General features: G+C 37.4%; 1 protein-coding gene across 1 annotated transcript in view; it reads right to left on the bottom strand.

Annotated features, from left to right (window-relative positions):
• Positions 1–13,846, bottom strand: part of col23a1a (collagen type XXIII alpha 1 chain a) — a 98,097-nt gene that overhangs the window by 11,521 nt on the left and 72,730 nt on the right. The window contains exons 6-11 of the mRNA XM_056769779.1: positions 8,302–8,328; positions 7,444–7,470; positions 5,573–5,599; positions 4,617–4,643; positions 1,637–1,708; positions 1,209–1,325 (exon numbers count right to left, since the gene is read on the bottom strand). Coding sequence (XP_056625757.1) covers positions 1,209–1,325; positions 1,637–1,708; positions 4,617–4,643; positions 5,573–5,599; positions 7,444–7,470; positions 8,302–8,328 — 297 coding nt within the window. The remainder of the gene's footprint in view (positions 1–1,208; positions 1,326–1,636; positions 1,709–4,616; positions 4,644–5,572; positions 5,600–7,443; positions 7,471–8,301; positions 8,329–13,846) is intronic.

The following is a 13,846-nucleotide window of genomic DNA, read 5'->3' as shown; positions in this document are numbered from 1 at the left end:
CAGACGCCAGATATCATTTTGGATTCTTCTTTACTTGTGGGTGCATGACGCTGCATTTCTTTTTTATAAGTGAGGATATGAAAATAAAAAATCCATTACATCCTTTTATGTCAAAGTTATCTGACAATATCAAGATGAACACAGTTCTTGTCATATTTTATTCCTATTTTCTAAACAATAGCAAATAAACTGTGATATAAACTGTGACTGACACAAAGTCAAGTTTACTCTCCTAAAACTTTCCTTATTCAGTTTAACATGGTCATTCTCCACCGCCTCTCTGACACATGTCTGTTTTCTGTTGCTGTGCTTTGAAGGCTTTTATTCAAATGCTTTTTTGTGATGGTAAAATGAGGAACAGAACTAGGTTGTGGATTTGCATTTGGTATCAGTATAGTTTTGGCAATGGCCCATAATCTAAAAGCAGCCTTTACTGTATGCATAACATTGTGCATAATATGCATTACATTATGACAGGTTTGCGAAACAATCGGTCTGAAATGTGCCACACAAATGTGCAATAACTTTCATTTAAAGCAGAGTCTCTCAATTCCAGTCCTCATGCCCCCCTCCCACAATGTTTCAGATGTATTCCTTTATAAAACACCTGATTCAACTCAATCCACCTCCCAAAATAGGTTTGTTTGAAATGATTATGGTGGCGCTAAGATCAACTTGGAAGTGACATCGCTCTCAGTGTGATGTCACACAGTACTCTTGCAGTTTTGTGATTATATCAAGGTCCAGTGTGTAATGTTAAGAGGATCTAAAGACAGAAATGCAATATTATATACATAACCATGTCTTCAGAGGTGTATAAAGACCTTATATAATGAAGTGTTATGTTTTTATTACCTTAGAATGAGCTATTTCTATTTACATACATCGCAGGTCTCATTAAATTAAATTCACCATGTTGTTTCTACAGTAGCCCTAAATGGACAAACAGAGCGTGTTTCATAAATACATTCGGGCAAAGAATAAAAAATGTGAAGATATCTTATCCCCGTGTCATCCTCCGTAGTGCTTCAAAAGGGAGGGGTGAGCGATGGAGTGAGCCATTGGGTGCCATTCGCAACCTCACTACTAGATGCCGCTAAATTTCATAAACCGGACATTTGAGTTCTGCATCATCTATACAACCTTTTCAAATAAGAAAACACTCAGAAACATGACTGAAGCAAGAGCAGTGATAGAAAGTGTCTTACTTGATCTCCGGTTGGGCCCCGCGGGCCATCCTTCCCAGTGTTCCCCGGGGGGCCTCTTGGTCCAGGTGCTCCAGGTGGGCCTGGAGGTCCAGCTGGCCCGGCTTGTCCTTGATCACCCTGATAAAAACATAAAGTGATGTGAAGGAAATGCCTTAGGAAAAAGAGACATTATGACAGGAATAACCTAGACAATTCTGTACCGAAACATGTTAAAAAAACGCTGTTCATAAACTGAATTCATTAAAATGCCATGCAACTTGTTGCATGCAACGCTCAAATCCTTCACACATGGATGAGCATGTTTCAATGGAATTATTGAGTCACACAAACAACACCCCATCAATCACACTACATGACAGCTGTTAAAACGAGGAAGAGGAAGGTCTAGTAAGAGGTATAGGGGGGCACGTGCCTCTCACACAAGCTACCTTCATCATACGCCGCTGGAAACTGGGCTGATCGGCTGAGATGTAACCGTGATCATAGCGGGGGAAGACCATCTGCGCACGCGAGTTGCCCAGAGACAGGAAGAGCCAAGAATAACATATGCGGGATGAAAGAGCAGAAGAGAAAGTTGAGAAGAAACAGTGATGAGCATTGACCACCTCGGATTGAGTGTTAGACAAAGAAAGATGGAGAAAGATCTCAATGGAGCGAGAGAGGACGACGGCCTTCACGGACATACGGAGCGGATTTGAGATGAAGGCTACGACATTAACAAACCTTAATAACAATCTGATTACTTTGAAGGCCTGCGTGACTGCTTTGACCCTGTGAGAAGAGAGGTTACAGAGAGGAGCAGAGATACAGACGAGTCATCCATGAGCACCGAATGGACCATTATTGTATTGAATGACTTGTTGACTATAATACAAAAGGACGACAGGATCCTGTTAAAAACATGACGTGTTAAAATGGTCATTCTGGCATTCACATATCCAATATAAATTAAAGAATTTTTCTCAAATGAAATAAATACTATAAACACATCATGTCTGTGTTTTGTGAATAACACTAAAAGAAATAAACAAAATGAGTAATGTCAAAATTAAAAGTTGCAGCGGTTTATCTATGGCTTTAGGGTCTGTGCACGGGTCGTGCAACAAAACAATGCTTGAAATTCTTCTCTTTAAATGCAGCCCAAAAAAGACAACGTGGCCGGCCTGAGCTGAGCTCCAAATACAAAATGACCAAATTTTCCAAAATTGTTGGTCGCGCTGACTTGAAATAGCACTGGACATAAACAATGTTTTATTTCTGCTGTCTTGAAATCACACTGGTCAGGAAAACAAACTCATGTTTGCTTGTCTCTAAAAACCACGAGGGCTGAACTGTGCTGACAACCGAGAGGCGTTTAAAGGGCAAGTGTCTGCCGTAAGAGATCTAGAAAAGAAAACCTTCAGGTTTGTTACATCTGAAGCTCTTGTGTGTGAGAAAACATTTGTGTGTCAAGCTCCTTGCGAATCAAAGTTACATCACAGAGACTTTACAGTAACTTGTTTAACCCTGAACATCACTTCACAAGTTGAAATACAGCATCCTGGTAAGTTGAAAACACATGTGGTGTAAGGATTGTCATTTAAGACAGGAGGTGCCAAGCTGCTACCCATTTATGTCCATGTGAAATATAAAACACCTCGCGATCGCTTTGGCGTAAGATAAACCTTGATGGGAAAACTTTGCCCATGCTGTAACATCTCAAACATTTCATGGCTGAGAATATAAAGTTAGCTTTAAAAGGCTGAGGTGGGCTATGAGAAAGACAAAAAGGTCGAGCGAGAAAAGTGAGAGAGTGGGTGCAACAAACTGATGTCAGTGTGAGCATGAGGCTTTAGTTAGCAGGGATGTGGTGAATTGAGGGGTGACTGAGGTTTCCCACACTGCTGCTTTACAAGGCACCAAACACACACATGGATTTACATGTTTTATTAGGACATTCCACAGACTTCCATTGATTTTATATCAGGCTTATGACATGAAGAGCTCTTTTCCAAAACGCTATAAATTCATTTTAATAGTATTCATGAAAATTACATTTTTTACCTAGACCCATACATTTTGTTAATATTCAATTTATCCCATTAAATGGTCTATTGGCTCAGTCTGAACAAGTTAAACAATGATTGTTAAATGAAACAACAATATTGTCGAAAATAAATTCAAACTTTATTATATTTTTTTCAAAACGCTACAAATCCACCCTTTTTAAAAAAAAATGTTTGTTTTTGTCAAACAAACAAGAAAACATGAAGCATATGACATGACTCATACTCATGCTATAAATTAATATAAATCAAATAAATGCAAATGCATGAAATAAATAACAGCCAAATCAAATAAATAGTAACAAACTAAATAGTAAAATAAAATAAATATTTTCGATTTCATGTTTCAATATTTTCCACCACATACAACAAATTATTAAAAAAAGAACACATACAAATATCACTAACGTGCGAATTCTGATTGGTCAAGAGGACATATCGCATTTAGGCTAAAAACAGGTTCGGGACTTAAAACTCTTTTGTTTTTTATTTGGCGTTTAATGCGTTTTGGAAAAGAGCTCTTCATATATTCTATCCCCAAACCCAACACCTAAACCTAATAATCACTAAATTTAAATACACTCACTCACACACTCGCGCGCGCACAGTCACACACATGCATGCGCACACACACAAGCACACACAAGTTTGTCTAAATAGGGCCTTCCTATTGACTTCTATTGAGAAATTATATTTACTTCAGCCTAACCCCAAGCCAAAAAAAACACCTTCGAAATTTCAGAAAATAAATACAATATTTACTCTACATTATTTACTGTACATGTATCGTTTTTCACCTTAAACATGTTTCAGATTTAGTGAAACACAGACAAACACACAGATTTAAAGTATCAGTAAATCCCCCACGATTCATCGAGTTAAATATTGCAGATAAGCATAACAGGATGAGTCCCAGCAAACACCCCGATCAGTGTCAGTCTGACCAAACACATCCTTATTCAAAGTCATTTCTAATCTAATCCTATTTTGTGTATGGATGTCTTCATATGCACTGTATGAGAAACAACAATAGAGAAGGAGACTCGAGATATAATCCAAACATCTTAAACTTCTTTAAAGAATCCAGCCTGCTGTCACACACAACTTGGTAACTCATTCATGATTTATGATACATCATCAGTCCTCTACGTATCACTGTGAACAAGCTTAAGAACCGTGTAACTGCTAGTGTGTGTGTACATAGTTAACAATCCAATGTGGACCAATTTGTCACCAATATTTTACCTTAAATGTAAACATGTTCTAAGGGGCACATTTGGGGTGTTCTTGTTCATAAGAATGATAAACCGATACATGTTTTTTAGTTAGTAGGTGTGTTGGGCTACAGGCAAACATCACTCACCCTTGGCCCGGTGTCTCCCTGGTCACCCTAAACAGACAGACAAGAAATACAATGAGGACCACAACACTATATGAATTATAGTACAAACCCTGGACCTTCACATTCACTAAATGTTTGTTTAAACACACTATATAAATTTACTATCAATTTTCTGTCTATTGAAGGAATATGTAGTGCATCCAAAATTGTAATGGCTACAAACAAAGCATCCGGAGATGTCTCATGAGAACACATAACGTTATTAAATAAGGATTCTAGACTATAAACTCCTACAAAACCCATTCGAATGCCTTAAGCACACTTGAAAATGTTCATGTGGAGCTATATTATAATGCTGTTGAAGCTTGAAAAGGTGGTCACATTTCACTAACATTGTAAGCAATTTTTTTGTTAAACAAATCAGCATTTTGCTTTTAAAAATCAAAGAAAATCTACTCCCAAAAGTGTGGATAAATAAGTTAACTAAATAAAAAATTTTTTTTGGATACACTCTTCCTTTAACCACATCAATAAGCTCATTTACAGAGTCTCGGTTAAACTCAGGTCAACGTTTCCCATGGTCTCAATTATGGTACCTAACACAAATAGAAAGCGGATAAATAAATGCAAAAAGGAGAATGCACGCAATTCTGTTTAATAACTTCTAAATGAATAACGTTGATCTGGGAGAAGAAGGATCCTGAAGCGCAATGCTTTTGTTTTGTATTTTTTGTTGCAATGCAATCAAGCTGAAACTCCAAGCGCGCTTCATTCACCACAGGTTTCTAGTTCCTCTAATTTGAAGCCTGACACGCTCTACGGCCCGTCCAAAACATGTGCTCACAGACGAAGGCCAATGCAAACGAAATTTGCAAGTTGTTTTAAAAATCCGAAAACATCTGCTTGCTGGGAAGCAGAGAAATAGAAGTGGTTTCTGTGCGTGTGGAGTAAAATATTAACTGAAGACATTTAAGTACCTTATCTCCTTTCGGTCCCGGCAGCCCCTGAAACAAATGAGTTGGGTGCGTTGATTAGACTGTTTGTCAAAAATGAAAAATTGATAGGACAAAGGTCTACAGGAAAGAACGACCAGATCAGAGCACAGTTTAAAACATGTCTGAAAACTGTGTGAGAAGTGATTCATTCGCTAAGACCAAACACAACTCTTCTTATTTTTCACTTGTACCTTTTTTCAGAGATGTTCCAAAGTCAACTTTTTTCCAACTGAACTCATTCAACATGTGCTCTTGATATAGTTGTAATCTTTGATCTTAGTCATTTGCAAGTAACTTGATCAAAAGTGTGTGAATGTGATGAACGATCACGGACTTAACACATGGAAAAATAATGGTTTGAGGAAAATTGCATAATTGGGGAATCGTTGCATTAAAGAGAATGAAAAATCTGTTACATTTACTCGCCCTCTTGTCTTTTCAAACTTGTATGACTTTCTTTCTTCTGCAAAACAAAAAATAAGATATTTTGAAAAATGTTGGTAACCAAAAACCATTTGTCCCCTTTGACTTCTCTTGTATGGGCTCAACCATTGTAAGTCAATGGGGACTGTTTTTTTTACCAACATTTTTTCAAAATATCTTCTTTTGTGTTCTGGAGAAGCAAGAAAGCCATACCGGTTTGAAATGTAGAGAGGGAGAGTAAATTATGACCATTTTTATTTGGCGGTGAACTATCCTGGAACAGCTTTTTTACCCAATTTGTTTGGATGACAGCGTGAACAGCAAAAATGTACATTTACCTTGTGGAAATAAACAAGACGGCTGTACAATGACTTTCTTCAAAACTTTTACATTTGTAGTCACTTTTAAATTGCAGACAACTAAAAATAAATTTTATGATACATTTACTTTTACTGTTATATAATACACCAAGTTTTGCAATATATTAAAAATTATACTAAAAGCTTGAAAAATAGTATTAATTATCCTGGTCCCTAAGCAGGGCACACCCCGTTCAGGCTAATGAGCGGACGGTCCGAATCAGTTTGTTAAATGAGTCAGACTCGTTCCTTAGATTTGAATATATATACTTCTCCATTCAGAAGCTATGAATGTTATATTAAACCAGCAGCTTATGATGCCGCCCGACATATGTATCTTCACATTTACTGTATTTGGTTAATCTGCAAAATAAAATATATATAAAAAATAAATAAGGCAGACTCACAAAATGTTATACGCTTCCAAAACCAGGCTGTTATCACACCTGAATGAGATCTTTGAACTCGGTTGAGTGATTTCAGTCAAAACAACACGACAAACGCATTTCACAGGAAGCCATAGATTAATGACTTTGAGGTGGTCTGTCTTACAGATGTCCTTTAAGATGAAGTGGTTTACTTTACATTGGACAAATGAGCTTCCATTGAAAGTGCTATAGAGCATAACAGGACCCTAAAACATTTGCCTGTCTGTAAGAACACAAGTTAACAATGATGAATACTTGCTTTTTTAAGTGTGTAATCCATTATTTCCATCACATTTATAAATTGACATATATGATACATAGCGCTCTATGGGGTGTGACCTAATGTGATAAATGACCTGAAAATGTTGACAATTGTAGCATTACTGTTGAAAAGTTGTCATTTTAAATATATAAGCAAACGTCTTTAAATCAAATAATTTTTAAGATCACAAAATACAGTCAAAGAGATGCTAAAAATAGAGGAGTCAATTTCCCATAATTCCATGCAAGAATAAAAGCCAAATTCACTTTGACTACTAAGAATCAACCTTGTATAAACCTACAAGGTAAACAAGTAATGTGACAGTAAACATTGCCACAAAATGTACAACCTTTTTTCAAAACAGAGTTGAGATGTATTTACCTGGCTTCCTTTAGGTCCAGGAGGACCCTGTAAACAGAGAATAAACAAATCAGTCAGTACTAAAAATAAGACCAATAATTTTAAATGTTTCCCTGATGTCAAGAAATGTTTTGGCACAATTCATGTCCCTTTTATCTGCGGAGTCAGATTAAACTTGCATATCTCAATTATTGTTTCTTAAATATTATATGTCTCCACGAACATTGCTTACATTTACATTACATTACATTACATTTACATTACATTTACATTACATTACATTACATTACATTACATTTATTGTATATTGTACAAATAAATATTGGGGTTTTATTTTTACATATTTATTTTTTCTATTTTAGCAACGTTCTACTTGAACACTTTGGTTTCTTACAGTAGATGCAGACAAACTCCGAAATCTCCTCCATTGGCTCAATTTTAAGTAAGATACTGTTTTAAAGGTCAAATGTGTAATTTCGACACCACTGACCTCTCTCACCAAACAGAATAGCATTAGCAAACTACTTCCTACATATTTTTGGCTGGCCAAACAGACCCACCTGAAACTGATTCCCAATGAGCCAATTATAGTGCCTCAGTGTCAGGTAATTTTGAACACCTTGCTTCAGGTGTGTTTAACTAAATGGCTAAAACTCGGTAGATTTCCAGAATGCTGCATATTGAGATGGAACAGTAAAGAAATCTATCTTTCTTTCTGGAAGGACGTTTCCTCGTGAGCATCTCACAATTGCAGGCCATTATAAAAAGAATGAGGGTGGCAGAGAGAAGTAGAAACTTTTTTTATCAAAATACTTCAACCTTTGGTTCTACACACATTCATTACATCACTGTAAATCTTTAAAGCTGGCAATTACTCACAGGTTTGCCATCCAGACCAAGTGGACCCTGCACGGTGGAAAAAGACAAAAGCAGACGATTAAACCCCAGGAGTCCAGCACACAGCCTGTTAGAATAAAAGCAAGTGCAGATAGACTGTGAAAGTAAAAGCCAGCAAATTATTCAAAAGGTGATGAAGAGCAGGAGAAAGATGTGGAAAAAAAACGTTGTCGGCCATGATGTCATTGCTATGTTTAAGATTGGATGCAGACAAACATGACAAGCTTCTACCACCAGTAGAATGTAAAGGTTTAGTTTGGCATCTTTTATTAACGCACAAATGAAATGACAGATACCGTAAAAGTACAGTACACACGACATTAATATTGTGTTGTTTGACTGCCTTAGATGAAGTCTCATTAGTCAGTACCTAGTCCCGCTGAAGCTCTAAAAGTAGCAGTGTCACAAATAAATCATATGAAGCCGTAGAGAGTGTGTGAGGTCATCATAATGTCAATGACCCTTGACCTTTTAAAAGTATATTTGTACTATTCCATGTTGTCTTCCAAGATTCTGTAGAGCTAAGAAACTCATTGAGTGGCAACATCACACCAAAGACCCAAATCTCTTTTCTTAGTTAGCGAGACTGGAACACATCAACTGTGTCACATGAACTCTGTAGAAAAGTTTAAAAGGGACGAGTGAAACACATTAAAAGTAAAACTGTGGTTACTTAAGATTTTAAGATTTTGAGAATTTACAGTATATCCGAATCTGCTATGAACACAGGATATAATGCAGGTCATAATGAAGGGATTCGAACTGATATTCAGATCGTATGTTGGTCAAATATTTATGCAAATCCGCAGGTTCACAGAGGACACTAAACAAAATGAAAAGCATATGTTTGAGTGTTACCGCTCATTTATATAATACAAGGTCTGGCGCGATCAGCCTTGAAGACGGACAAAACGAGAAAACTTCTAACTTCAATAAGTGTCAGTATCCGAGTGTATTGGAACATCCTGCTCGACTTCTAGCGTTAAATGTAGAGACAGAAGATGAGTCCACTGAGGACCATAAAGCCTCCACGCTCACAGAAGTATGATGAGGACAGTATGAGACGTCTGTGGGTTTGTTTTGAGGATGTTCTGGAGGATCTAATCACTACATCTGGGAGCATTTATGCGGCCTGCTCTCTGTGGCAGCTCCTCACGGTGAGCAGACACCACGTGCACACACAGGTCACCGCCGGCGGACTTCCTGCAGGAGAAATTGATGAATTGGCCGAGACGTTTGGTCTGATTTATGATCATTGCTACCCGGGTCTCAGACCCGCAAAGTTCATCATTTATTATAAATTTGGACAGTCTTCCGACAAGTCACCATTGGTGGGTCTGTTAGTTTGTTGACCCCCGAGGCGCAAGACTTCACGATTAAATAGCTTATTGAGATTTTGGGGATTTAAAGTTTGGTTTCTATAAAATTACACCTAGCAGTAGTAGCACAAGATCAGTGCACAATGCAGCAAAGTCCTTCTGAAACCTTGTATCTTCATATTTTGTGATTCCTTTTCCCCACAAATCATTCTTATGAGTCGCCCTTTATGGTTGCCACTGGGTTTTGCAAATATCTCACCAATAAAAAGTATTTAAACGTCCTTGTCAACTCAGTATGCAATCATTTAAAAAGTACTATTTTTTCCATTTCCTGAAAAAAAGTGAATGTGGACATACAAGGTTTTAGAAGGACACAGACGATTTACGTCTATTCATTGAGCAGACGCTTTTATAAAAAGCTTTTTTCTCTCCTGAAGACTGAGATTTCACACCCACAGGTCCATGTGGATGCCACACACGAACTGCCACAACTCAATTTACGAGCCCCTGAGGAATTCAGGTAACCATAGAAAAATAAAACCCATATTTTTCATGTTTCTGTTGCAACGTATTTAATAAAAACAAATACAAAACCTCACAAACCAAATAAATTGGCACGAATACTGAATGTTGTATTTTGTTGTCTGCACTACCAAATTCCAAGAATGGAACAGCAAGAAAAAATATCCAAAGTAGCACAGATTTACCACATTTGTTTAACCACGAAGTGCAAAAGAGTGAGAACGGAGCTTCAGATTACCAGTAAAGCCACAAGAAAATGAAATAATGACTTTTTTGCCTGTTGCCCTTTGCCAGCCATAATTTTTTTTCAACTCTGCTATATATTGCAAATTCATCACAGGGTAATCGAAACGCTTTGAGTTCATGCCTACAAAAGCATTCCTGCTCAAATTGGACTATGTGGTGGGCTCAACGCTGGGACGTGGAAATCTGGGGGATCTTATGAATGGGCTCTACCAGTTGAATCGAGTCTTTAATGTTCAGTCTCGTTCTAATCAAAATAATTCTTTACCGTTTTACATAACACCAAAGTTTTCTTTATTGCCAATAATAGATCAAAGACATGAAATGATTACGATTTAGGCGTTTGGTAACAAAAACATTTCAGACCAAACATGTGAAATCCAGGACAACTGTATATGCAATGAACTTTTATCAAATATGATAAAACATCCATGAAATAAAACGAATGACTCAATGAAGTCAATTAAGTCACTTCTTCAGGCTAATTGAAGTGTAAAGCAGCCATGAACACACACATTCGACCTCTTTTTCTTCATGTTTCCTCTTTCTGCATGAAGGAAACTCAAGCCCCATAATCTCACCGGTGAGAGAGGACCGGTCATCTGGATCTAATGTCTGTGAAGTCTGTCTTTCTCTCACTTCTCCAAAGGGAATATATTTTATCGAACTGTTTTATTCCATATTTAACGTTCCTTTCCCTACCACTGGCCTCCAAAGAAAGATGCTCCAGGACAGAAACATATCAAACGTTCAGAAGTCTTATTACGGCAGGATCTGGCTCTTATATTTGACAACAGGGTGGCAAGGTGGTCCAGGTACTTCCTAGGATCTAGGTTTTAGAAATCATCGATCATCAATAAAACTCGTAAATATTCGGATTCCTTTAAAATGGCCCCTCCTGTCAAAATATACAGGTTTGTGTCCATGTATCACATGCAGGTGTAACAAGCTGCACTATTTGAAATAATAGAAATGTGTAATATCGTTGTCTTTCTCTTCGTTAATGAAACACGTTTTCTTTTCTCACTGTTCGTGTCAGAGCTAAACCTGTTGTGCTAAGAACTTAAGCCAGAAGAATGATTTATTAAAGAAGACAATGGCGGGCAATGTGAGCGAGACCTTGGTCTGAATCTGGGGGTAATATAGTCTGTTTACCATACTGCTGATCAAATCACGGCTTCAAATGAGCACGGACAGCATGTGGGCACCACCTGAATGAACAAGAACAATGGCGAGTTACCTACACACGCATACACACAGACCATGCACATGTGCCTGTGACATGCAACCCAGCACATGTTCAGATTGAATGGATTGCCATCACATACAGAGTACAGTCGCCCCGGAACATATCTGCACACTTGAGCCACTTTAAAGCATTTAGGTGGATTTTTTTATTTAAGCTGCTTTCTTTTCTGGTTAAACCTAACTATTAATTTTGTGGGAAATGTTTTTCAAACAAAGATGTCGAAAAAGAGGCAAAGGTTATGGATCGCAAGTTCTAAAGAAACATCAGGTGCATTTTTTAAACAAAACCTGCCTTCACAACAGGACGTTTGAAAGGTTTCAATTACGTACTGCTATATATGCAGATAAATTGTGGAAAAATTAAAATGACAAAAATTTGAGGTATATGATTTAGTACACCTATGATTTTTGTACATCTACTATGAATTACAATTAAAGGAACAGTTCACCTTCAAAATGAAAACCAAAAGTAAACGGCTTTTCCTCGTGGAAAGTCTGCATTCGGTAGAATTTAGCTAATAAAATATTTAAAAATTCCGTCATCATTTACTCACTTTCTTGTCATTTCAAACCTGACTTTCTTTCTTTCGCAGAACGATGGATAAAAGAAGATATTTTGAAGAATGTTGTTAGCAGAACAGCACAGCCCCCCATTCTGTGCTGTGCTGCTAACAACATTCTTCAAAATATCTTCTTTTGTGTTTTGCGGAAGAAAGAAAGTCATACATGTTTGAAATAACAAGAGGGCGAGTAAATGATGACAGAATATTCATTTTGAAAGTGAACTGCTCATTTAAGTAATTTTATTACACAGCTCTTTGGAATGCTTGATTCTGATTGGCCAGTCGTGACATTTGCAGGTTCGTTATTCCCAGATAACAACCTCTCAAAACTAATAACCCAGATGCAGCCAATTTTGAGAATTTAAATATACGTATGTTATTAAAATACATATTTATATGACATTATATTTATAAATGATTAAACCAAATTGCCCTTTCGTGACATTTGAACGTCGTTTCTTACCTTAAAACCAAAAGTAAACCGCATTTGATAAAAGGGGCTAATAAAATATTTCAAATTCACATTTCAAGTCCAGTTTTTTTCACATGTGGCAAGTAGCCGTGTAATAAGCGGGATAATCTACAAGCAGCTGGCTGTTATCGCAAAATAAGCCCCGTCAGTGTGATACAAGACCCTCCGCTTTGTGTTGGGTCCTGATCACACTTTCGGGGTGTTTTTCCACGATTATTATGCCTACTACCCTAACATCTTATTTTCATGTCACTCGGTCTGATATTTTTCGATCTAATAAAATCTCATCTTCATATGTTTAAAACTTTGTGGGGCCACCGTGCACACGCACAGACTTCCTGTTCGGCTCCCGTTTCTCTTTCATCAGCTAAGCTCCCATCTCACGAGACTTCTGTCTAAGGTTGAGTAACGGTGTAAATTATTTTTAATTTACATCGTCTGCGTTTTGACATGTTTCTTCATCCTTGACCCCGTCATCTTCTACAAACATATTAATTCCCCAATCTGACATTCAGGCTAATTTACAAGATGGGAGGGGGAAGGAATCGGTCTAAAAGATATCGAGAAGTGAGCTCATCTGTGAATGTTCCTGCACGAAAGCATTCTGGGATTGTGTTGTAAATTGTGGATGTGGTCCAGATTCACGCGCACACCTGTCGCTCTGTTCCAGATGAACAAAGGCTTGGCAGATGTTAATGGAAGAACACCAGCTTCGGAAATCCAAACCACTTACAAGGAATGGAACAGTCAAGCGTTATAAAACAATGAGTTTTATCATGATGTCCAACAAGAAACAATTATGTAATTACACTGTATAATAAAAAAACTGAGGACCATAAAGTGTATATAAAATCTTAGATTGGCCTTGATTTTATTAAAACTTTTTGGGTGGAAGTATAAACTGAAAATATATTATTATCCATAAGATTTAGAGGGTCTTTTTTAAAAATAAGTGTGCGTAGCGTATAGATGCACAAACACACCCGTCTATCATTAGCGTATGACTTTTCCCAGCAGACATACAAATCTGGGAAAACCGTGAGTGTTCCTCTTATACTAATTTGCTGGCATGAATGAGCCGCCCTGGCATACGCAGTTATCTGCAGGGTGATCTTGCAGTAGAAGCGACCTGGCATATCTATACAAACATCTCTGTGATT

Source organism: Triplophysa dalaica, chromosome 16 (assembly GCF_015846415.1).
Source record: "Triplophysa dalaica isolate WHDGS20190420 chromosome 16, ASM1584641v1, whole genome shotgun sequence".
Taxonomy (NCBI): Eukaryota; Metazoa; Chordata; class Actinopteri; order Cypriniformes; family Nemacheilidae; genus Triplophysa; species Triplophysa dalaica.
This window is presented reverse-complemented; position numbering and strand designations above follow the sequence as displayed.